We start from the raw sequence: 27,341 nt of genomic DNA, 5'->3' as shown, positions 1-27,341 counted from the left end.
TGAGATAACGTTAAAGTTTGAAAAGGACATCCAAGATAGATTAGAAATAGTCTAGGTGGAATAGAAACATCTGTGGTTTTGCAATAAGCTTTGTGTTTGTGAACACGTGTGCAAGGCAACTCAGAGGTGTGAAAAAGGAATGAAGCAAATACTGACAACTTTTTAAGTAGTTTGATTCATCCCTTCTCAACTCACTCCTGCTTAAAATCTCTTTAAGCAAGAGAGGAAGAAGAAACATAATACTTTAAAACCACCTTTTTATTAATATCTTCAGACAGGTTGATTTCTATCAGCCAATGCAGTCGTTGGGTGTAATTACTTACAGCTAGGCTATAGGTTAATTACCTTATGCTTAGAGTGCTTTTTCCTGAGTGCTTCTTTTAGTTAGTTGTGTAGCTTAAAGCAGAAAAATGCAAATAATTGCAGTGAGGACATTACTGGGGGACAAGACAAACAAAATAAAGAGGAAACTGCAGTTTCCTCTACCACCTCAGTGAAAATCATTTTGAGGCTGGACTCCAGCGTCACCTGAGTCACATCTCCTGGTCAGGCACAGCACACCCCAACTGTGGCAACAGGCTGGGGGACCTATGGGCTAAGAGTGGTGGGTACATACACCCAGAGGCTTTCAAGCTATTTGTGAATTAGGGTACAAATCACTGTTCAAATTACCTAAGTTTGACATACTTACACTAAAAACATAGTCCCACATGTAAGGTAATTAAACGCCCTTTAATTAAATTTAGAACAAAAAAACCACAAGAAAATAACTTCATTAAAGCTTTTTTAAAGTTACTAAAATTTCTTCAGCTGCACTCTACACAGAGTTCTTGTTTTGTGTCAGAGACCCATTACTCCTAAATACACGGTATCCCATCAAATATTAATTGCAGTTAACAGAGCAACTCTTTCTGGCTTTCAGGTCATAATTTTCATGTCAGGAGCTACTTGTTGAGATTAAAAACATCTCTTTTCCATTAGAGAATTAGTAGACCTCATCCTCTGCTATCTACTTAGTATTCATAGATAGGTGGAGGGAAATACACCTTTCTGCTTTAGTTCCTGCTGAAGTGAATCAAGTCTACAGAAAGTACTCTCTTTCCAGTTACTAAACTGGAACTAATCCAATCATTAGTCTGTAAAACCTTGCTTGAAAGTACCTGTACTGTGGTAATAGGGGTATGAGAACAACAAAATAAAAAATCAACCATCTCCTTTCTGAGAAAGCTACACGTGGGCATAGTGTAACAAATGAGTTCTCACTGAATATTGTATGAACTTTATAACAAACAAATAGTTGAAATACATACACGACGTTAGTAACATAACAAAAACAAATACCTTAACAAGCAGACTTGTTTAATATATCAAGATTTCTTTTTTTTAGTATCCACAGTTTCATTCACACCAAAAAGCAAGCAGTAGTAACACTAAATCTCAAGTCATCTATATCATTTGGCAGCAACATAGCAGCTTTTACTGTAAGTTCTTAGAGCACACCTTCTATGTACACACTATATCATTCAACTTATTTATTGTGAAGTCACATAACATCCCACTGCTGCAGAAAGAAAAAAAGCACAGGTTATAAGTTCTGCCAGTGTAATTTAATCAATTAAGTAGAGATTTACCCATGGATAATAGTCTCTAAATTTTTTGCCTATGTGATTTAATTTACAAACATTTACATTTCCAATTAACACCAGTCAGCTTTCAGCATGGGCTAACAAGTAACAGCACACCAGTCCCAATCAAGCTGAAGCTCTTCTCTTTTGGAGAGAAGAATGGATCTTCAAGCAAACTGCCTGAAGATCCCAACTCTTCCTCTAATGGCAGAACAGCCACTAACTCATCCAAGCAATGCCCCTGGCAACAGAGTCAATCTTGCTGCAAGCAGAGCTCAGTGGGACAGACAGCAACTGCAAGCCCAACCCTGTCCCTCTCTCCTCTCCTGGCTCACACCAGGCACCATGGCAAGATCACTTTGTCCTGTCACACATTATTTTAGTTAAGACAAAGTCACCCCTTTTTTCTTTTCCCCATCTCCCAACAATGACTGCAGTTCTGTGAAGACTAAGTGAAACATGCGGGAAATAAAAACTCAAATGCTTCAGATTTTGGAAGACAAAAATCTTGAGGGTAGACAAGAGTCCAATTTAAAGAGAATTCACTGTTTATAAACATTCTGTGTGCACAGATGGATTACATCTACTAATCCAAACAAGTCGAAAATAACCACAGAATGTATTACATAAAGATGAAGAGCAAAATCAAGACTATGCAGAGAAATTAGGACATTTAAATTACAATTCAGTAGCCTATCTTTGTGACTACAGCCTTCTTTTCCGGAGTTAATCTCAGGCAGACAAACACAAATAGCCCAGTAAGTTACCTCAGTCTAGTGTCCTGCTGGACTATCATTACTTATCTCTGCTTTATTACTGTTACAGTGAAATACAAAAATCATACAAGCAGCATAACTCAGCAGCTATAACTATGCACTAATGCCCACATCCATTAACTTGAAGTAACAAATGTCTGTAGAAAGTCAGAAGACCATTCAAATAAAAGCTGATTATCCAGTTTATTATCAAACTCAATATATTTACTGAATACAGGTTCAGAAAATATACTATTTTCATTAATATTTTAGAGTGATGAGGGGGGAGGGAGAGAAGGAGAATTTGCTAGTCAGAGAAGACACATATTTACAATCTTAGATGGCCAAAGGCAAGGTGAGGGGACAAGGAATCATCTCCTTGCCACTTCAACTATTAATTTAGGAGTAGCTGTTCATAGCTAGGTGAGAAAAAAAAGGGATTACTGACATGGCCAAAGAAACACTAATAGTACAACTTAGCAGAAAACTGTCAACAAAACTTAAAAGCCACACCACTACCTCGGTCAACAGCCTGAAAGCTCTGTCACTAATTCAGCAGTTTTGTTTTTATGATCCATGCAGTAACCATCATGCTTAACACTGACTTGAGCAGGAAAAACAAGATAACGTGTCATAACAATGCACCTAAACAAACAGCTTCGTATTAATGCAGTATTTAAAAACTGCACAATAGTTACGGATGGAAACACCTTGCTTAGCCCTGAAAATTAAGGCAGAAACGCATTTTTGATAATTAATCAATCCTTTTTAACTGTGGGTGAGATCTGGCTCTAGAACTGAGGCCTGAGACTTGGAAAAGAGCACACAAGCACATCCTAGTTTGCCCTGTGATTTATGTACACTCACTTAATGCAAGATACCTCTGCAAGTAACTGAACACTAAAATTAATGAGTCACAAATCCCAATTTAAGTTTCTGTATTCTGAAAGCAACTTAAACTTTGATGTTCAACCAAAAGAAAAAAAGTTCCCACATTGAACATACACAGCAGATTACAGTCAATAGCAAAAAAAGTGACAAAATTAATATACTCCTAGAATAATGAAAGAATCAGAAGAGAAGTAGCGCAGGAATATCCTTGGATATATCACAGAACAAGCAGTAGAGCCTATTAAAAGGAGAGAAAAATCAGGGACAAAAACTGCCCATAAAACTTATTGCCAAATAACTGAAGATGGAGGGATAATGACAGATATTTGTTTAGCTACCTATAGCACATACAATATTCTGAATGTTTCAAAGTATAGGGTGGAAATCTTACAAATGAGGAACCTTATGACAAGTTAGGTATGTCTCCACTACTGTTTGTTCCAAATCTCTTCCGAAGATCCTCCAAGTCACCTGGGAACAACCATGTTCAAAGACAGGAAGACCAAGCACCAAATGGTGCTGAACAACGACTGAGAGCTCCTACATTCATCATTCTTATACAATAAAAGTCATATGAGGAGCATGGGAAAGGTATAATTCAGGTAGACGTATAATTTCACATTCTAAAACAGATGTCAGTAACAAACTTCTAGACATTACAGTTGCACTAAACTTTTATGAAATGTTTTGGTTCAGTAATACTATTTCAGCTGCTAACTGAATAAAAATACTAAGAATTACCTCGGAGGTTTGTGATACTGGCATAGGAAGTCAAATCTGTCATCAGGCACAGGTACTCGACTCTCATTTGGATCAATAGTACAGAAAGGAAAATTTTCTGCTGCCGCTTGACTCTTCGTTAATACATTGAAAAACGTTGATTTCCTACAAATGACATACAAACATTCTTAAAGTAATTCAACTTAGAAGCATTTAAAAGTACTGGATTAAACCATATCTTATTCTAACCCAAAGTGATACTGAGCTTGCAGTTTACTTCAACGGCAGTGACCGTTCCCCTGATTCCAGCAGAAGACATGCATCTGGAATGCCCCACTGAAACCCAGTGATGTTTACCTCTCTTTCCTACCCTTTAAAATTCCCTTAAGTATATTGCACACACACGTTAGCAAAAAAAAAAAGTCAAAAGCAATGCACAGCCCTACTGGCTATTTTTCATTTTCTTCAAGTACAGTGAGATAAGGATGCTTGAAGCCCTTTTTTGAACTAGTTTTGCCATGACTCACCCTTTCCACAAGTATATTGTTCCTTCATATTTATTTACATTGTAACAATTTCAGTACCTAAGCAATAAAAGTCAACAATGAAAAAAAAAGTGGCACAGAAAGCAAACCACATCAGTTAATCAACTACCAATAATCTTTAGTGCATATGAAGACACAGTTATACCTTACCAAACCAAATTTTCATCATTGTTAAATATCAGTGGAAACAAGCCTACAAGTACTCTACCAGGAAGAAAAAAAAAAGAGAACACTTTATCTTAAACCAGATAACAGATGACTTTGTAGCTGGCATTTAATAAGCCAAAAGAGCAATTCTTGATTTATTAACTCCCAAATCTTCTACAATAAATGTTCAGGTTGTTGTGTTTTTCAGAGCTGCTATGCATACAGCCAACATGCTCAAAAGTCACTTACAGTTTTCTTTAAAAGTTAAATCATAACAATTGAAAATGCTATTTATCCCCACTGACGCACAGTGCAATTACGCCTAGTTATTCCCTTTACAGAGTACATCTTAGCTACACCCTGAAAAATAAAATAAATGAGAACGAAAACATAAGAAAGCAATGTTTCCAACTTTAAGACATCCACAAAAGTTTGTCCTCTAATTTGTTAAAGGTTTAAAGATGGAGAATGCTGAAACCTTCTCTTAGCAAACAGGATACACAAATCAATACCAAAAAGTTTCACATGTATATCCTCCAGGTAATCAATTCATTCTCCTTTTTAAGTACAGCTCCTGTGAGGAGCCATAACAACTGCAGATGAAAAGCATGACAGAAATCAATTACTAACATTCCATCATCTCTTTCAAACTGTCACTTAGGCTTGTTTCGCTACAAACTCTGAAGAAGTTTTAAGAAAGTTCTCCTCACTGCTAATGATACGGAATAATTAACCTTTTCCTGTGCACAACGTCCCAAAATGTAGAAGGAATCTGTTGTGCACGCGTGCCTAAGTATTTGTATAAAAACACGCATTACACATACACAACAGCGGAAGTCAGGAAATGCAAAGGAGTACATCGTGTTTTATAAACATCAGCAGTTATTATGACTCTTCCTTTCTTTGAACCCTTCACTATTATCTTGTCCCGACTCGCATACACCTGCCTATCGCTGCCAGTTTTGCGTCGCTCCACCCGCAAGTACTTCCAGCTAAAGATGGAAGCCCATCAGTGAGCAGCGAGCCTTGTGTCCCTCAGCTCGTATCCGCACCCGCCTGCGCCCGGACCGCGCCTCAGGTCCTGCCCGGCGCAGGGGCAAAGCGGGGCGAGCAGGAGCCCGGCCCGTCCCCGCACACCTACCCCACGTTCGGCAGCCCGACGATCCCGATCTTCAGGGACGTCCCGAACCTTCCGATAATCGGGTGTGACTTAACCCCGTCGCCTCCCTTTTTCGGGGGCATCTGCAAGCACAGAGGAAGGCACACTGAGCTCCCCGCGACACCCCCGAGCACCCTCCGCGCCCCGTCCCCTCCAGGCACGGCGCAGGGTCCCAACCGGGGCCTCCGCCTCCAGGGAGCCGAGCAGAGACACCCGCGCGGCGGCGGCGGCCGGGGTCGGGCACCGGCCGTGCCGTGCGGGGCTCCCCGCGGCCGGGCGGTCCCGGCCGAGGCCGAGGTTCCGGCTCACCTCGGCGGAGCAGCAGCGCCAGCGGCCCTCGCACGCGGACGCGCCGGCGGAAGGGGCGGGGCCGCGCGGGGGAAAGGTCGCGGCGGGCGGGAGGGGCGAAGGCGCGGCCCCGCCCCGCCCCGGCAGTGACAGCGAGGCCCGGGCCCGGCGCGGCCCCGCGCAGCAGCGAAGGCGGAGCGCCCGCACTAACGCTGCTCGCAAATGCGGGCGCAAATCACACAACCAGTGAGGTTGGAAAAGGCCTCTGAGATGATCGAGTCCAGCCTATGACCAAATACCACCTTGTCAACCAGACCATGGTACTGAGTGCCATATCCAGTCTTTCCTTAAGCCTCCGAGGACGGTGACTTCACCACCTCCCCGGGGAGTCCATTCCAATATCTTACCACCCTTTCTGTGAAGAAATTCCTCGTAATGTCTCCCCTGGCACAGCTGAAGAAGGATGAAGACCACGTCCTCTAATCTTGTCACTGGCTGCCTGGGACAAGAGCCTGACCCCCACCTGGTTACATCCTCCTTCCAGCGAGTTGTAGAGACCGATAAGGTCACCCCTGAGCCGCCTCCTCTCCAGGCTAAGGGCCTGGTCCCCTGTTTGCCAACCTATCAATCCTGCAGCAGAGCAGGAACCACTGGAAAGGTGAAATACCGAATGCCTAGAGAAGTTCCATAGGCTTTTTGGATTCAAAGGAGCGCTGGTGTTTACGCACACCACTAGATTTTTGTGCATGCTTATCTAGATAAAAAAGTGTATGGTCAGGACGAGACCCTTGTAAATACACTGTGATTGATTTATAACAATTTACATGGCAAATTAATAAAATAATCTAGGTATAAAATACAGAAATTATGAAGAACAGATGAAACATTTAGAATCTATGAAAAAATAATTGCAGAAAATGTTAGAGAAGTCAGATCAGGACTCCTAAAAAAAATTAGACATTTTCTTTCACTCAGGCTCTGCTTCTCTGAACCATTAAAGACAGGCACCATCAAGTGTTGCCTGCTAAGAAAATTGAAGGACAGAAGACAGTAAAAACTATTCTTATAGCATGCCCTATTTTAAATCCATAAGATAAAATTCTCAAAATTTGAAAAACATGAGTGAAGGAGTCAAGGTGAGAGTATCATCAGATATATATATAATCTTAATCACAGTAAAAGGAATATTGAATGAATTTTAATTTTTTTTTAAATAAAGGACACGTTTACTAGGCCTAATTTGAAATTATACATAAAAAATGTCCGTTACAACTTTTATATTTCAGTGACATTCGATCTTTGCGACAATAATATTGAGGAATAGAATGCTGTATTTGTTCAGAGTTTTTCTATTCATATAGTGATAATAGCAGTTCTTGCTGGTAATATATTTATGTGGTCTTGCTACTGTTTTAAAATCTATTACTATACACTTAAGAGGGGGGAAAAGTATATCTAGTTCAGATTCAGATACAGTTACTTAGTTGTTAAATAAAGCTGATGTATTACTACACCAAACATTCAGTAAAATTGAAATTAACAGAAATTATTTATAAATAAATTCAGCACAGCCCCTGCATCCTTCACATCCACAAATTACAATCTTCAGTAACCAAATTTAGTTTCCTTTTCAGGAACAAAATAAAAATATCATTGTTTTTCACCCTTCTAAAGTTCAAGACACTTTACTTGTCCTGAAAGTAGCGTTTTGCAAGACTATTTCACAACAACAGTACGGGATGGATTTGCCTAGCTCTATTAATAGGGCCACAAACTTTCTGAAAGACTATTTTTGGAGAGCTTTTCTGCTTATTAAATTTTCCCACAATCCAAATGCTTTGCCAGACAATTTTGCTGTCCAACCTAGGCACAATAGCTCTCAGGAGATGAACTTTTTGTCTTCTTAAAATAAAAATATTTAACTTACCAGTTTGTAAGGCATACAATACAGGCATAAGCAGTTTGATACATGAAGTAAAGGAGTGTATGTGTGTGTGTTTGTGTATATATACATACACAAATAATAAAGCCTACTATAGGTATAATTTTGATTTTAGCTGTTGTGGAAAACAGCTGAACTGGAAGAGAAAAAGAAATTAAAATCCTGCCTACTTTTGTTGCTGTACTTCAATGTGACTACATATGGTACATAAGTCAGTGATGTGTGTACAAAAATGTGCAAGTTTGAATATAAGGTTTTAATTTATGTTCTTCATTTAACGTAGTGTAATAATGGCCCGCTTCTCCTCTTCCCTCCCCCTCCATAGTTCCTATATCTAACTTACTGTTAGCATGGCCACTTCACTAAATGCAGATACAGGACTTCAAAGCATTTGATTCCTTCAGCTAGAAATCGACTCATGGCCATGTAACACTTCATCTTACATGCTTTTGATTTCAAGTTGCTTTTAAAGTCAAAGTTTACCTTATTTGGCTGAATTTTTTATCCAAATCTATCATAATGCTAAAAACCTCATTTTAAACCGGCATACACAGTTTAAACCATAATAATCTTGACCATATTACATTCAAAATGTGTTTTATAAGTTTAATGAAAAAAACCACAAACATCTAGAAAGCAATCATCTCAATGTCAACTCTCCAACACTGAAGTACTGCACAAATACAGCTTACTGTACAGCTGGATCATGTGCAGAAGCCAAACAGTCCTGGAGCAACTCTACCTGATTAAAAGCAATGTCTGATGGACAGTAATAAAACAGTTTGTTGTTTCTGCCATCAACAGTCTTTACTTTCTGCTGCCCAGAACATATATTTACAGCAAAGTCACCATTAACTGCAAAAATAAGCAGTTTTGTAGAACTGCAAGAATAAAGACAGAGCCCCTGATCTTTGCTGTGACCAGGCAATATTCAGTGCAGGCCAGGGGGTGAGAAGAACACACCTGCTTTTGTACACCTCAGCTTGGAATTACCCAGGTTCCTGCCACTTGAAGGGAGCCACATGACTCCCAGTAATAAATACACTGAGTACTAAAAAGAAATACTACTCAAGGGCATGGTCTAAACTAAATGATGCTCATTGAGTTGTGTGAAGTTTAAAGGCAGCCATCACACAGCTGAATTGTACTTGAATACAATATTTTTAAATATTATATTTGGTAGGGTTCAATAGTGTTTGTTCTTCTAGTTGTGGATTCAGCTGATTCCATAGAGAATTTACATTTACTCCATTCTTTATACACTTATATTTTTACTACCCTTTGCATTTTATATTTACCTATTGTCATTCTTTTGTATTGTGATAACTGTCCTTATTTTATTGCTTAGTGCAGCTCCCAAGGTGGTCAGAAGTGCTGTGGTGGCATAAAGCATCTCTCTCATCCATTTCTGTGGCATCCCAGACTTTGTCAGTCTAGAAGCATCTAGTGCTAGTGAAGAACAGTCTGATCTGCCACATATTATTATTTCTAGACCATAACTCTGGAAATATCAGCTGAATTTCATAACTTTAACATGGAGAATATCACTAACAGGCATAATGCATACTGAGATGTTCACAGTGAGAATAGTGAAAGAGATTTGCTCCCAAGAAGAGAGAAAGCCAAGAAGAGAGAGGTTCTATAGTAGGACAAATTACCAGTCAATTAATAAAATTTCAGTTCAAGAATGACAAGTCTACTTGAAACATTTCAGCACCTTAGCAAAAGGAGAGTATCATTATAAAATAAAAAAAAAATTATGATTAATACTAATAAAAACAGAGAAAAAAAATAAATTGGGACTGATCATGAGGTGAACAATACTACGGTTTTTTTCTAGGACCATTCTGGCATGACCTTTTGTTTTCAACAAATAAACCATATGACATGAAAGAACTGTTAAAAGAAAATTAATGGTAGTGGTCTGAGAAAAAGACGTAGATTTCACTTTACTTAGTGGTGTAGATGGTTGCACTGAATTGTGTATTAAAGTTGCTTGATAGTTGAACAACAAACTATGAAGAAGGAATGTAAGTATTAAATACTTCTCATGCCTTAAAGGGTATTATTGAACATGAAAGAAGATCCTCTCATTTATAAGTAGGGAGACTTCTGTCTCTGAATTTGGACTATACCTGTGTACTTCAAAAAAAGAAAGCAAACAAAAATTCAAAACCAGCCCACCCTGCAAGAATGCTGACTAGGAATAAATCCACAGAAGGACCTTTCCTTGAATCAGTTTTTTACAATCTTTGAGCAACGTTCAGCAGCTTGGGAGACACCAGGAAGAACAAAGCCTTAGGGAAAATGAAATTACTTTTCTATAAAAGTCTCTAAACTCTACATTTTGTGTGAGGTACAAGTTTGAAGTTACAACATCAAAAGCTAAAATAATGTAAGTTTTGGCATTTAATGTAGATTTTTAACTGTGCAATTAAATGTCTATGCAAGAAAAGGAGACTTGCTAGCTTTCAAAGACGTTTCATCTCTCTCTTCTAGGGCACAAAAATGTTTGTGATGCAACTTTTTAGGATAGATAGAATGACTTCATTTATTGAACACAGGAGAAAAATGTATAGAGATATCTAGATAGCTGAACTTAAAAACACGATCTCAGGAAAAAAGCCACAAACCTCGTTCTGGATCTAATGCAGATTGAGCAGTTATATTCTAACCTGAAAAGATACATTCTATTTTGATGGAAGAACAAAATGAGATACCTAATAAAGTATGTTAGTTAGGTGACAATGATACATTTTATACATTACATATTTGCAAAATGACTGTAAAATGAAAACCAAACAAAACATTGAAGGACATCATGTACCAATTCTAGAAGTCTTTTAAATTTTTTCCATATTATATTTATTCTGCCTCTTAACTTCAGATTGTAAAGTATTTTATAACCTGCGAAGTTCAGATAAAAGGGATTAATAATAGTCACGTACATTTCTAGAGGCCTAGAAAAAGAGTTACATGTGGGAAATAGTTAGGACACTATTTGTAAAATAGCAAAGAATTTTTAGGCTCTGGAAAATCTGAAACCTTTACCAGGTCATCCAGAGTGCTCACAAAAATTGCATGTATGGCTGGATGTGGAGTCTGGTGCACAAAAAGGAGTGGAACGTGTTCCTCTGGCTTATTCATTACAGCCCAAAGCACATCAGCTCTAGAGAGGTCACAGGGATACAGACTACACCTTCAAGATGGGATTGCAGAGGAAAATTCCAAGAGTTCACAACTGCAGTCAGTGAGTTTTGCCTCATGAAGCTGCATTGTTTAGCACGAACAGATGAGTGTATACCTCAGTCCAATTCAGAAACAGGTGGCACTGCACCCCTAGAGAAGGTGGGGCGACAGTTTCTGTTCTACATTAGCATTAGTGACCTCTGAAAATACAATGGAGATTTATCCTATACAATGCTTCAGTCTACATGTAAATACTAATAGCATACTGCCGATATTGTATTCTTGTGGTTATAGTAAAAATACAATCATTTCTTCCTCAAAACTCAGCTACTATACTACAAAAATCCAATAAAATTCAATTCAAAACTCGGATCACATATATATAATTTTTCCTTAATTTCATGGAAGTGTTCTTATTTATAAGAACAAGTCACAATGCAATTATACCTCACTTGTGTGTTCAGGAGAGGACCTCATAACTACTTTGTAATTTCACAATTCTCTATTCAGAGAAAGCTTAAAAGCTCAGCAAAGCTTCACTCAACACCAATGTCTTCCCCATAATTTACTTACAAAGTCATTCCTGACTTTCTATTCTCAACTGTGCAGTACTCTCATCTGTAAATGTGGGATTTGCCATATTTTAATTTAGGAAACACCCTGTATACACACTCTATTGGTGGTACCAGCATAAACCAAGAGCCCAGAGCAATGGCAGAGACCCCAGCAGCCCACATCTCTAAAGGTGCCTTGTCCCCGCCATCATCTGGCAACAACTCTTCAGGTGCCAGTGCACCTGACACAAACCTGTTCAGCAGTCAGCTCCCCAGTGTATCCCATGCCCTGCTGTCCTAAAGGAGAGTAACATTCATGTCCGTATCAGGAACAGATCACTGTCCTGCCGTGCTAGTTGCTGGTGTGGACAATGCACATAGCAGGACAGGATTGGGCATGCCAGAAGTGCTTGCTGAGCAGCCAAAGCTTGAGAACACCTCTGCAGAAGAGTTCTGGAAGGACAATGAAACCCTATTACCGAACACTAAGAAATTACTTATCAAGTGGTAAAGATTACTATCACCATGTTACGAAATAACATGTGATCATAGAAATTCCGTTGCCTCACAACTGTAATATTTTTGTGGGTGCAGCCAAAGTTTGACTTAACAGCATGACTGCTTGGACACAGATTTCACTAGAGATTTCAGAACCCAAATAAATTCTGGAGAAGGATTTTCAGCCAGAGTTTAACTACTGACTGCCACTGTGTAATTTCTGCCCCAATGAAGCAACACAAGAGTATGGCCTGCCACAAATAACTATTTTTCTGCCAAACCTAATCTATATAATTTTTACACTTATTCCAGTATTTTATATCCCAGTCTCCCTTTTAAACCAAAACTTTGCCTTACAAAATATTTTTATTCCTCCCAATAGCTTTATTTAGATCATCACATCTTCACTACAATGTCAAAGAAGGGTTTGTGCACTGGCAGCAAGCGCATTGAGAACCCTAAAGTGGAGAAGAACTGCTGCTGATCAGTTGTGGGAAGGCACTGAAAAAACATCAGTGCTATGAGAAGAAAGACACGGCCACTCTTGTGACAGATGAAAAAACCTTTAATGGTTTAAATTCTTACACAAGTGAAACAGAGTGCTGGTATCTCTGTGACACTGAAATTTTTCCTGTCACAATGAATGCTCATAACGAAGAGCAATCTTTATCAGAAAAGGCACGCACTTGCTCTGCTTTTGCACTAAAGACTCTACAATATTTGATATGGCAGTCACAATTCACAGGACTCCTAACAACATCATCCAAGAAATTACACGTTTGTGTAGGTCTTTAAAAAAAATCAGGTTTGTAAAGTGTGACCCTTTGTTTCTAACCATAGGCTATCTGATGAGAAGTGAATACAGTTGTCAGCTGGTGGGGCAAAACTTTTTAATGTCAAGAATATGAGAATCAGTACTCACGCTGTCTAATATGAATAGGTAGCTAAAGTAATTTAGGAAGAAAGTTTGTTTCTTAACTACACAGAGCTTTGACTATCAAGTTACATATAACAGTTATTCTTTTTTTCAGTTCAAAGTAGGCAATAATATTTTCTTGTGCATTATATAAACCTAAAATGGAACATATTATTAACGATTTGAGGTATCTAGCTCTTTCAGACTGCTTAAAAAAAGATTCAAAGACCACTACTTGAAGTTATACAAGATGCCTTTAAGATATTTGTAGAACATTGGACATGAGAAAATACTCTTCTCTGCTTATTTTCCTAAATATCTCTTCTATGAGCCATCCTTTTATAATAAATGCGTGTGCTGATAAATCTTAAAAAAGAACTATAGAAATATTAATTATGTTGTGATTGTTTATAGTTTTTCCCCATAATAACATCTTTTGTGTATTCTGTTCATTTTAGGGGCGGTCTTATGATCTAATCTCCAACCTATTTAAAAGAAAATGCTTTGTGTGGCATTTTGTACTCATGGTCATTTGGAGCGCTATTTCAGTTGCATTAATATTGATGGAACTTGTCTCTGCACTCATTCTCAGCAGATTCTTTGAAATTAATCTTCAGCATTTACTGTGATTTGTTTCTGTTTTCTGCTTCATCCCTGAATCCAGCTCTTCTCTAGTTAATTTTGTTTTCTTTATTTTTATCCACTTGCTATGATGGTTCCACTACTTGTGCCACTGTGGTGTGTCAGTCCCTTTATGGGATCCCTGTTTCATCTCTGCCTTTCACTGTGATTTTCCATCATTATGGGCCTCTTGAATAAAAATGTAGCCCTTGTTTCTGACAAAGTCCACGTTCCTTTTCTTTCTGTGTGATTTTCCATCATTATGGTTCTTAAATTTCTTGAATAATGATATATACTATGAACAAATGCATGAAGCAGTAATGGCTTCATCAGTGTTTTCTAAAATATATCTGCAGCTTTTAGACCATACAGTGCTACAACAGAGTCTGTGCCATGTTCATAAAAGCATGATTTTTAAAGTGTATTTTGTAGGCTATCGATGACTATGTTGCTCTGCATTAAAAATTTGCCTTCTTTCAAGCATTATTTACTTCTCAGGATAGTGGTTTCAAAAAGATAGTTGAGGAATAAGTATTAGCATTGAACATCTTTGTTTAAAATGGTAAAAACAGAAATCTTTTGTGACGTTTACAGCAATACCACTATGTTATGGGACTAACAGGGTTCTTGTTAGGCATTTTACATGAAGGATGTATGAACAGATGTCAAAAGTCTTATTAAAATAAATCAACATTTTAATTTGAATCAGCATATAATAATAAACAATCAGAATAAATGTTTTAAAAATATAGCTGCAAAAATGTGATAAAAGTTGTACTTCAGTACTAATTAGTTACATTAGAATTGTATCAAATCCATGATGAAAACAGAAAGTGTAAAGACATTTAAAGTTAAACATTAGTTCACCAATCTGAACAATGGAAATCTTTAATATGCCATAATGTCAATTGGGGAAAAAAAAGGAATCAATATATTATCAAATATTTCCTACCTTATTTGATAGTAGTGGCACAGTAACTTAGTCCACAAAGTGCTTTAGTGGTTTGTAATTAACATTTTCCCCCCTTTTAAAACACTAACCAAGTATGCCAGTGATTTCAGCACTACTTTTGTTTTAAAACATACTCTGTAAAAGTATATCCATTAGTATTTCATTTTGGGTAACATATGGAAAGCTTGAAGGTCTTAAAGATCTGGAGAGGCTTGCAAAAGTAGACCATTTCCAAAAACATTTATAATGGTATTTGCAATTGGCTACAGTCTCTCCCACCAAAATAAACAGGTCTTGTGGTATAAATTAGAGAAAACCTGGTTCCTATGTGTCCTGTTTCCTTCCATTTGAAATACAAGTATAGAAATTCCTTGAAGTTCTCTAAGGAAGCCAAATGTGAATGAAATGCCCCTGTTGGTGGCTCCATCTAACCACTCAAGGGCTGGAAAACCTGTCTCCTTCTCACCAGGGCAGCTGGTAGCCTGGAACAGGTGAGCCACCCACAGAACTCCAACCAGGCACAAAGGGTGACAGCAAGACCAGTGGGAACAGCTTCCCCATAATATCTAAGCAAAAAGAGCAAAGCAGGTTTGACAATGGCAACCAAGATTAGCCAGAAATCATTCACTGTCAGAAAAATCAGTAGTGACAAATCAGGCAGTTAAGTGACAACAGACTGGAGATCAGATCACATGATCTTCACAGAAGGTCACAGAACTAGGAGCACACCTACAACCTCACACCTGAGCATAAACATACATCTCAACAGACAACAAGTCCCCAGTGAGACTCTCTCCCACAGGTCTATTCACAGCACCTGATCCCAGGTGACAGTCCTGCCCCAAGCACAGGCAGCCAAGCTCCTCAACAGGTGGAAAAAGCCTGTCATGCCATAAGTGACCCCTTATGCTTCACTCAGAGTCCTTACTCAAGCAGCTTTGAATAACTGACACTCCTTACCTTGGTGCCTTGATACTGCTGAGAATGCTTTTGTATGTCCCTCTCAGTTTTATCTTCCAAAGAATCAATGACTGTTTAATAATGTTTGTATTAATGATTTCTTCTTATTCCATTCCCTTACAATGTGAGCATAGTGCCCCAGTGACAGCTATTTAGCTGCACTGCTGCTTCAGTGAAAAGCCTTGGAAAGCTCGCTAATTTATGATATGTATCTTCTGAATGATGATCCCACTTCAATTTTCTTCCCTCACAGTGTTTTGTAGATTGGAATGCGTAGGTAGGTGGCCAAGTTTGAATAGCTGTGTTATGTTAGTTCAGTAACAATGAAGTGTCATTATTTTTGGCGAATGGTGTATGGCCTGACAGATGCATCTGAAACACTTACAGACTCTGGAAAAAAAATCTACAGTCACTCACAGAGCTCTCTCCAGCCATTCTAATGAGAAGATGAGATTGTTTTGCAGCACAAAGTGGGACAAGACTTAGTAGAATCAGTCACAGCTTTAGTGGTGCCTCTGCTTCAATAACCAATTTCTGTCAATTTATACCCAATTTTCTTAAGTAGATGGTTGAGAAAAATACTACTTTTTTTTTGTCTTCCAGATAAAAGGTACTATTCTTTTCATTTTATGTGGGATAAGTTATGAAGTCATTTCTCAAGTGCAAGTTTCAGTCCATTATTAAATAATAACATGAATGATTGCTTCTCTTTTCTTAACTCTTGGACTGGAAACATTCTTGTCCTCTCTGAATCTGCAAGCTCCAGTCCTCATCATTCTTTGTTTCAGAATAGTACTAGCACAAATAGTATGTGAGTACTGTCCTAATCAGCCTTAATTCCTATTGTAGACAAATGAAGTCATAAAATGTTTCAATGTATCTAAGTTGTTTTCCCTAATTCAGCAGACTCGAGATTACATTCTTAATTTTACTATGCAAAGACAAACCATGTCTTGTTTTCAAAGCAAAAGAATAATTAAAATACACATATTCACACTGTAAAAAATAAGCTAAAAATTAAGATGTACTTCAGAACAAAAATAAGGGCTCACATATTCATAGCATGTTTCACTGAATAAAAATCCATATGACTTCACAGATTAATCTGAGATAAAGTTAACCATTTTCACTGCAATTATCTGTGATATTTCTCATATTGGCTAATGTTTTCTTCATGATCCCAGTAGAAACATGGGCTACTTTTAAAGGCATTCAACAATGAAGGAAGATTCCGACTCACTGAAAGTCCACCAACACAAACCTCAATACACTTACCAACTCAGATCTCCTTATAGAAAAATAGTAATCATACTTTGCCTATATCTTCTGCATATTTTTGAGTTGTTCATCCTCAAAGGAACAGGATCTTATACACAGGAAACATCCTCTCAGTTCACTTTCAGTCTCATGGGTCAGGTATTCAAGGGAATTAGCAACATTTGAGCAGCAGCAACATTTGAGAACTCACCTATCTGCAGGGCAGGGTAAGAACTCCTTTTGATTCAGGTGATTTCAAGTCTCTCCTGTTATTTCTTCTGTAATTTCTGTGGGTTTTTGTTCAGTGCTTGGTGCCTCACTGGATTTCAATGAGACTGAAATACCATTTGCCTCAGGAGTCTTTCAAGCTTAAGATTCCCACTTCTCTGGAGAGGTGTACTGTGAAGCACAAAATGCCTAAGAACAGCATTCAGTCAGGAAAAAGATGATGGCCACCAGTGCAAGTATTCACCTCACTGCTGTGAGAGCATGGGGGTAAATGACCTCCACAGAACTGAAGCCATGTCTGCTGACAGATTGACAGCTGTGCTAACCACACAACTACCTTTAATAGCCAGATTTATTACAAAGAACATGTTTGCAACATACACAAATCCTAACCACCTCCCCAGTCTGTACCTGAAAGTATGAACAGCAGAGCAATGGTGACACAGCATTCACTTCCCAGAGCTAGGAGAGGAATAAGGCAATTAAAAACATGATTGGTCTCTTATCTTATCTAGCCTTATTACACTTAGCACCTGCTTGAATGCCTTCTGGCCAGCTGAGGAACATCAAGCTGTCTTAGAAACACCCAAGCAAGGGCTCTAAGGAAACAGACAAAACTCAAGAGATCTTTGGCCTAGAAAAGAAAATCTAAGAAGCTTCTCTACAAAACTAGTGAAAACCATTAATTGCACAAGGGATGTTCTGCAGATGAACCCAGTTTTTCAGAGGATTTCCAGAGATTCTTTTAGAAATAAACAACAGTCTGTGAATCACAAACAGTGCCTGGGAGATTCTATGTCCAAGAGTATAACACGAACAAATAAAATCATTATATTTACCAAATAAATATCTTATGGTTGGACTTTTTTCTTACTTCAGAGGTCAGTTTCATATCAGTACTATCTAGTACACAACATAGTATTGTATGCAATGAACTCAGTTTATAAATTAATTTCAAAAGTAGTTTTACTTCTTTTACTTTCTCTACGTAAAATTGAATAAATATATATGCAGTCCACATTCAACTATCACAGAACCCAAAAATCCCTCAGAGGTGTGACTTCACCTTGAAAATAATATGCACATGTAACATTTTGAAGGAGGGAAGAAAGGTAAACTGCTTAATTTTTGATATCTCTAAGGAGAGCTGATAACTCCTCTTTAAAAATTTCTGCCTTCAATGAATTTGTAAATATGCCTGGCTGCAGCTACAAGTAGGATGCAGAAGCTGCAGGATACTGAAGCCACTCTCATAACATTTAAGCGAGGGTGTACATCAAACCAGGAGATTTATAGTAATCCTCTGCTATTAGACACACTTTTCATGAAAGTGTGAGTTCCCCTATTAGCTACTCAGCAGGGGACTCCATTTACCCTGCAAGTGGTCTCAGGCATGCAAAATGTTTAAATTTTGAGAGAATCACAAACAGCAATGTCTCCAGAGCACAAAACATGACCTATTTTTTTAATTGCTCACAAAACAAGACACGTCCAAAGTGACATGGATACAAATGGCTTAACTTGAACTTGCCTAGAGCCAGCTCTGTAATTCACACACCGTGAGGATTTGGTTGTGAAGTCTCATCAACAATCCATCAGGTGAAAAACTGATGCCTCAGTACCTCAGAGACCAATCTTTCTGGAAAGATGATGAAATTGGAACAGCAAGGCTGTCTCAGACTTTGATTAGACTTCCCATATGTGACAAAGAGCTCACTATTCAAAAGCATTTTGTCAACAACTTCAGTACTGCAGTTTTAAATTTCTGTAATTCCTGAAGACTGCATGAGTTAAGCACTTAGAAAATACTTGATATTTTAATCTTTTTAGGGTTTTCCTCTTTTTTCAGTATGTACCTTTCAGCATTATTGACTGAAGAAATACCAGCCTACTTAGTTTCGAAATTTGAAATTGCAGTAGACTGTGAGCTGTGGTAGATATGTGCATCAACAGATTGGAAATTCACCCACAGAAACTATTTAGAAAAAAAAAGCCCACCTAACTAAAATGTATTTGTGCTTAAGAATTTTGAGAGACTATCTTCTGTTCCGCTGAGATTAAAGATAGTAATCTACAGTTTCAAAATCCTAACTCTCAAAGATTTGTCATATTCCTGCTTATTAAAATGTTCTTTTAAAATTTTTATTAAATTATATCGATGATGGGGTGAATGAACACTAAAAAATAAGTTCTGTAATGATTCTGAAGCTGGATTCCAGTAATTAGATAATAATTTGGCTGTAAGACTCTTATTCATTATTTACATTTTAGTTTTATAACATTTGGCTTCAAGTCTTCTAAAAGAGATTAAATGGAGAGTATTTTTAATGTTAATTCCAACAACTGCAAAATAATCCTTGAGATTTAGTAATACCAATCCACAATTAAACAATTTGCAATTTGCGGGCCAGACACAATTAGCAGGGCTTGCTGAATGAGGGCATCTTTTATTCGCATTTTTAAGATTCATACCTACATTGATCTGAAGATAGAATAATTTTAGTTTCATTGTCCATTTTACATAGTGCATTGCTGAAAGCATATTCATATTGCAACCACTTTCCATCACTAATAGAGAACTGCATTTTGAAGTATTTTTCTCAAACTGATAGATCAAATGCAAAACTGCTTAGAAAAGTAGGTTATGAATCTTTTCCACTGTACATCTCTATGGCTACCCACTACTTCCAAACATTAAAAACAACAAAGAAATGTTGGCATCGATAAGAACTACAGGTATATACCTCATCTTCCAACAGTGTTATGTCTGGACAGCTGCAGCATTGCAATGGCATGGTAAATGGCAACTTGGATATTCTAATGTTTATGTATTCACATCAAATAGTTAACTACGTTTTGCTCCTGTAATTTTTTCTTTTTTTTTTTTTTTTTTTTTTTTTTTAAATCAACGCTTTTGGCTTTTTGAAAATCTCTTTTGGCTTACCCCAAAATAGAAATTCAACTTACACATTTTTTCTGGTTTAGAATTTAAAAGGTATTTATGCAAATTGGATATAGATGTATGATGCCAGAGTTGGGTAGATCTTTTCTTCTCTTCACTTAGTAAAATAAATACTTGTACGCAAACATCAGATCCCACCCTAGAGCTAATATATACAGCTAATATGTAATTACTATGGAATTAGATGCGATCCTATCCTGTGGTAATGAGGGCATAAACGAGGCGGGATTTTTAAATTAACCCCTCAGTGTAGGCCAGTAGAGCATCTCTTAACATCAGTTCAAATCCTGTCATTGGAGAGATTCCAAATCCAGTAGTATTTTGCTTCCTTAGACAAAGTAAAACTTCTTTTGGCAGAGTACTCTTTCATGAAAAACGTTTCAATATTAAGAAGAGTATGAAACTATAGGAATTTAACTACAGTGAAAGATTCTGAGGCCATAGACTGATTTCAGTGTGAGCATTGCTCTTCAAGACTGTTATACTCAACTAGATTTCCTGAGTTATATTATTCACATATTACTTTATTAAGAAATTAGGCTAATATTCCCAAACTGTTCTCTGCTGAGAAGCCAATGTTGACCAAATCCAGGGTTCTGCAGAGTCATACAGTATGTACATTTAAAAAACAAAGCAACAGGAACCCAACTCCCTATTCTGCTGAAGGAGCATCCTCTTCAACCACGAATTTAGAGGAAAGGTTTTGGCACAAGTAGAGACAACAGTATAATACATTCCTAAACAATAGTTTAATTGGTTTTGTATAACCATTTCCCTCCTGCTCAGATATTGGTATGCCCCCATTCCCATTCTCCTAACCATGTGGAACACATACTCTTCTGCCACATGTTAGATTTCAAATTTTATATTATTTAAATACCATGACACTGTATGTTATTAATCAAAATCTCAATATTTTGGAGCTGTTTGTTAAACAATTTTCCAGCATCAAAACCTTACAAAATCACAATCTGAGACACTCAGCTGCCTTGAAGGTCTCTTCAGAGAACACTTCAAAGAGGAAGTTTTTGTAGAGGTCACTTAACTATATTCAACCCTATAAATACAAAGAAACATTTTTTGCTTTAAAAATTGCAGAAAAAAAATGTTATGTAATTGTTTTAAATTGTTGGACTATTTAAAAAGTCATGTTAAAATAGTTATGTTCTATGATGAGACTTGTCTTATAACTTTTGACATGAATAAGCTATAAAGCATGCCTATTATTAATTTCAGGAATTGTTTTAGATACCTACACTAAATTAAACTGTCACAGTTGATGTAATCATTAAGCAAGATTATAGACCATGCTTAGAAGTTCAAATAGTGCCCATTTCAAAAGTTCTCTCAGTAGTTATGAGTCCAAGAGCAACCTACCATGACTGGTCACACTCCTGGTCTAGGGTATGAAAGCTCTTTTTGTTTCAAGCTTGTCTTCTCGATCCTAGTTACAGCAGAGCAGTGTGAATGCAAGAGATTTTTGTTGTTAATAAATTTACTGCATCTCATTAAAACTTGTTACATGTACTTCCAACACAGAGCATAAAAGAGGAGCACGCAGTACTTGTCACTTGATTTCAAAACTTCAGATTTTTTGCCTGTATGAAATGATCTCAGGTTTAGTAACCTCACTTCAGTAAAGTAAATCTAATGGACAGTGTGTGGATGAACATTCTTAACATCATCAGTCAAACTGCAGGCATCTGTAGTACAACTTTCACCTTTTTATATCAAATATGTGTGATCAAAATGTGTTAGTTAAAAACGACAAAGATCTGTTGCTAAACCAGAAACTCCAGCAGACAGACTAATGCTGGACTTGTTACATTCTTAAAACTGGAACTAGCATTCTTAAAAGTGGAAATACATCCAAGTGTGTATGTTTTTAAATACACTGAAATATGGGGGGAAATAATTTACTTACAGAAACATTTTCAGCTACACGTTGGGAAAATAAAAAGTGAACTTCACCCTATTTATTCAGAATTTTAAACAGAGCAAAAGATTTGTGATGCTGTTTTCAACACTGCTGTCTTCAGGTTCAACAAAATGTTTTATATCTTCACAAATAAACAGAAGATTTGATGCTGTGGCAATAGTCTCATGGAAGCCTTATGACCAGATAACCACTTTGTTTTGCACTGTCATTTACACTTGTACAAACGTGGAATGTCCTCTCTGGAATTAATTTAAACTACTCTGTGAATGTAAATTTACATTAAAAAGTACGGAAATTAAAGTACACTGTTTAGCGACACTGTTTTAAGATTTTTCAGTATTATTTTTAGTTAGTACAAAGAAAACATGTGCACACATATGCACACATCTGGATGTACACAGTTACACACCTTCTCTATGGGCTGGCTAGCTGCTACTCATTCTGATCCAGGTAATTAACACAGAAATAACATACAGCAATATTTTCTTCAAGTATTTCATGGAACGTTCTCTTATTCTGTGTTAAATGCTTAAAAAAAATTCAAACAACTTATACTAAAATATGGTCCTAGCTGATTATAAAATGAAAAACCTGATTATAAAATAAGCCTTGCAAAAATAAATAGTTGTGTCTCTGTTTCCAGAAACAAGATGGTATTAGCAGACAAATTATTAAATATAATAAACTGGACATGTTTGCCACATTCAAGTGTGTGGAGGGGCTGGAAAATTATTTCTTCGTCATGCAAATTACTTGAATCCAAAATAAAATTGCCAGTGCTGATGGGCAGCATCAATGTTTAAAGTGGATTCCTTTTCTTTCACTTTTTCCAGTTGTTTTTACTTTCGTTTGACAGAGATAAAACACTTTCATCTACAGCATTTGCATTAAGAATTTAATAAAGTATGTGCTACAGAATCTGAGAAAAATATTGGCCTCCTAAAAGATTTTTACCTCCTTTCTCCCTCCTTCCCCTTTCCATTTTTTTGTTTTTTGTTATATGTATGGCTCCAAGGTTTGTCTCTTGGTGCTTGGTACACTATTGCTACATTAAAGGACAATCTTGATAGTTCAGTCTGAGATAGTTTTTCAGGGGTGGGTCACATTCTGCTGACAGGTATCACATGCCTTGTCTCCTAACAAATGATCAGTTTGGAATCTCATCCTAACTGATATTTGCTCTTTGAGGATGGATGAAAAACTACAACGTGTTCTATAAAGCTCAAATTGGCCTTATCAAACAAAACATCTGCTAGATGTGTGAGTGACTTGTGACAGCAGGAGACATCAGCACTGGCCTCCCCAACAGAAGACAGTGCTATTAATGGAAGCTATTATGGAAGAATTCTGGCAAGAATTTTTCTTTTCCAAACAACTACAAAAATTTAAAGAAAAAATATGTTGTTATGGTAACAGCTATTTGAAAAATACTGTAACAATAGGCAATTTAATATCAAACTACCAAGCTGTTAGTTTGACTATTTGGCTTTCTTTTTAAGCAGTTTATTTACAGAGATCCCCTCCCTCTCCCTTACACAGTTACAAGTGTGAGTGTGCAGACACTCACACTTGCAAGTAAGGTAAGGCACCATCTGCAAATAATTAGTGTCTGTAAAATTTCAGTCTTGGAGCTGCAAAATTCCAGATACTATGGGTTTTTGCACACCACTAGAACATCCGGTGTTCTATGGGTTCAGTCCATCTTTCATATGGCAATAAATCACATTTTGTAGCATCTCCTGTATGTAGTTCTGGCACAAAGAGGTGTTCCTGTGCTCCTGTTGCTTCATTGAATGTGGCTAGTCAATTCGTGGGTACCACAGCTACTCCCTGGAAAAACGCAGTATTGCATCTCTGTGTACTGGAAATCAGCACTTCCCCCACTGCTGGGAAAAGGGGATTTCAAAACAGTCCTGGAGTTAAAGCACTATGCAACTTATCTTTCCAAAGCCTACAATTGTATTTTACACTTTGCACCTTTTTAGAAAATTTCCTCTGAACAAGTACAAGTTTCTGTGTGCACTAACTTCAAAATCTGACTTTGAATAGGAGCATGTAATTCTCACTCAGATAAAGCCTCTTTTGAAGTGAGTGCATAACAACTTGGGTACTGGCTGAAAGGTCTGGCTACTTGATTTCACATCCTGATGTACGTACAGTGATAATAGGAAAGAGCTGCCTGCTCTTCCTCCTACAGCTGTGTTTTCAGCCAGGATGTTTACAAGACACCAGCCTAACAGGACACATCGACACATTTTTGTACATGTCTCAGGTGAACAAACCTTGAAGCTTTGCTAAATTCCCTCCAAAATACATCATGGAGGATCAAGTTACACTGTGTTAAGTACTGCATGGGAATTGTGAACATCCTATTTCTTTATTACAGACATGAGATTTTAGAAATGTGAAACTTGCATTTTGTTTCCCTGCTTTCAATCCCTCTGAGGTGTATAATGGTCTGCCCTTACAGAGAATCACATTTCAATTAGAGTAACTAGCATGTTTTACCTAAAAGGATTACAAATAGAGGTATGTGATAATAGAGATTTTGGCTTCTATTTGTTTTGCTGTAACTGGGAATTTTGCAGTCATGTTGTTTTCTAAATAGACAGATATTATTATTGTCAATATAAAAATTTAGTTATGTTCATGTGCAGTTAAAGCCATGAGAAATATTAGATAACAAAAATCCACTACAGTTTATTTTGCATCATTTTGCAAGAGAGAAAGTGAGTTATTTGTTCTCAGTGATAGTCCAAATCCAGCAACAATGTGCTCCATAGGTCCTACTGACACTCATCTGCATATATGGGAATGCATTTGGAAACTGAGTACAAGTGGTGGTATTTTCTAATCTCCCCCTCAAAATCCCCTGAGCATTTCAGACATTCCACTCAAAATTATTTTTTAATGTGGGACCTACTTACCACATTTGTTTTACATTACAAAATGCTGTATAGGTTGTTTACATATGGAAAAGTCAGTGTGGAGAGATTTCTGTAACTATTCAGAAAGAAAGATTGTAACATTACTGTAACAAGGACAATTATGGACAGACACAGGTAATAGCTGGCTAGAAAATGTTAGGAGCATTATTGTGGATAATAGACGTTCTTTTCTTAACATTGCCCTTGCCCAAGTTTAATTTTCCATTGGTGGTGTCCACCTAGATTGCTTAAAACAGCTGTGGTCTTTTCACTTACATTAAGGTAACAAAAAGTTGACTGCTGAGTTGTCCCAGGTGGAGTTCATCTGTACAAATGTCAGAAACTATGAGGGAGTACCTAAAATGTCAAATACACCCAGTATCTAGTGCTGCAGCAAATTATCACCACTAACAGGTCACGAAGGTCAAAATAATTTCCAGCTCTATTTTTCTAAAAGACATTTTCATTTAATCTGTCCTTTATAGATGGTAAATTTAATGAGAACTTCAGGAATAATTCAAACTAAAATTAAGAAAAAAATACCTTGATATTTACGTGTTCAATTCAAATATATTTTAGTAAGCAACAAAGTGGCCACTATTAAACTAGTTCTCAAATACTATTGAAATAATAAGTATGCTTGCAAAGGAAACTTACTTTCTTTTAAAGTGACTGCATCCATTATTCCAGTTTCTTCTGATAATAGCACATTTAATACCGAGGCTAAGATGCAATCAATCTTTTTTGTTGGAAGAAGTTGTTATATTGTACCCGTATGCTTACACTCACCTAGGAGTTCCAATCCACTAAATGAATCCAGCCTGAAGTTCAGGAAGGCTGCTTCTGGCTTGGCCTCCACTGTGTTCTTCTTGCCGGCTTTGTGGAGCAGTGGGGTGCAAATCAGGTGAGAGAGGGAGCAGGGGAAAGGAAGAGCTCTGTCTCTAAACAGACACTGAATTAGACTGGAGTGAATAGCTGACGTCCTCTGTAATTACACACACATTGAACCCTTTAGAGTTGACTAAAGTTACTTCAAACTGCATTGGTCTGGCCCTCCATACTGATTAAAAGCAGCATCTATTTACCTTAACAATAAATGTGGAGATTAGTAAAAATTCACTTGATCACAATAAGAAGACAGATAATTAAAGGGCAATGCAAGTCAGATTGGAATGTAAAGGCCTGAAACAGCATATTAGGAAACATAGGCTGCTTTTGTATACGTGTAGTTAAGGATTGCAGAAATCCCTTCAAATAGACTGTTTTTGTAGCAATACGTAAAGTAGAGGAAGGCCAGAACATGTCCTGAGGAGATTGGCCCAGCAACTCTCCTGGGCAAAGAGACAAATATAAAGCTTTGGAAAAGGAAAAAGACTTTAAAGCACATTGTGACTAAATGGACAATCTCTACAAAATCTTTGAGAGGCCTCCAGATCTTTTATTCTTCTTTGATGTCTGCTCCTTGATAAAGAGCAAGTTTAAGGTAAGCAGGACACTGCTGATTCTATGGGTAAAGCTCTCGATAGCGCAGGGTCTACAAGAAAGGAATGGAGTGGGTTAGTGTGTAACAGACTCAACAGAAATGCTCTTCTCTCAACACAAATGCTCTTCTCCATGTGGGATCTCCTTCGGGGAAAGGGGAGGACTGCTCTTATTCTTATTGCAACGATAATTTGGTTTTACATGGTAGACATTGTGTTTTACTAATCCTTTGCTAGCTAAGAAAGCAAGCAGCTAATAACTAAGTAAGTGAATAGTATCAATCCCATATGGACAGCTTGGAAAATCAGGAATGGTTGCATCCACATTTTGTAGCAAAAGGGTCTTACCTCTTGACAGAATTTGACACTCATTCCTTGTTTATTTTCTTTGTACTGATACTGAGGAGCTCTGTGCTTACCTCCTTGCAGAAAATTATGGATAAAACAGTGACTTTTGACAAGCATTGCAGCAATTTCCAGAGAGCAGATTGTTGCTGAAACACAAATAATAACTAGAATCTTAAATTAATAACATTCTCTTTTCTATGATATTCCAAAATAAATTTCCAGCTGAACCACGATTTACAGATGTTTTGGCTTTTTTTCTAACAAATGCTGTCACCAGTTACCCATTAAAGTCACATTTTAAAGAATGGCTTAGTTAGCTCACGTGTGTAGCATTTTATTTCTCAGCAGTTTTAATTTGAAGCATGTCAGATCTTTTTAACACCAAGCCAAAGATTCATTTGGTCACTTGGTATGTATAGAGAAGACTAATTTTGGAG

The 27,341-nt window shown here is 37.3% G+C and overlaps 1 protein-coding gene across 3 annotated transcripts in view; it reads right to left on the bottom strand.

The window, feature by feature from the left end:
• Window positions 1–27,341, bottom strand: part of OLA1 (Obg like ATPase 1) — a 128,939-nt gene that overhangs the window by 88,398 nt on the left and 13,200 nt on the right. For 2 of the 3 annotated variants that reach the window (XM_088168024.1, XM_088168025.1), the window contains exons 2-3: window positions 5,825–5,925; window positions 4,013–4,156 (exon numbers count right to left, since the gene is read on the bottom strand). In XM_088168024.1, the coding sequence (XP_088024150.1) occupies window positions 4,013–4,156; window positions 5,825–5,925 (245 nt within the window). Of the gene's footprint in view, window positions 1–4,012; window positions 4,157–5,824; window positions 5,926–6,151; window positions 6,233–27,341 lie in introns of those variants that run through there. The other variant, XM_014880162.2, reaches the window with a different exon arrangement.

Source organism: Sturnus vulgaris, chromosome 7 (assembly GCF_052056855.1).
Source record: "Sturnus vulgaris isolate bStuVul1 chromosome 7, bStuVul1.hap1, whole genome shotgun sequence".
Taxonomy (NCBI): domain Eukaryota; kingdom Metazoa; phylum Chordata; class Aves; order Passeriformes; family Sturnidae; genus Sturnus; species Sturnus vulgaris.
Note: the sequence above shows the minus strand (reverse complement) of the source record. Positions and strands in the feature narration are given on the sequence as shown.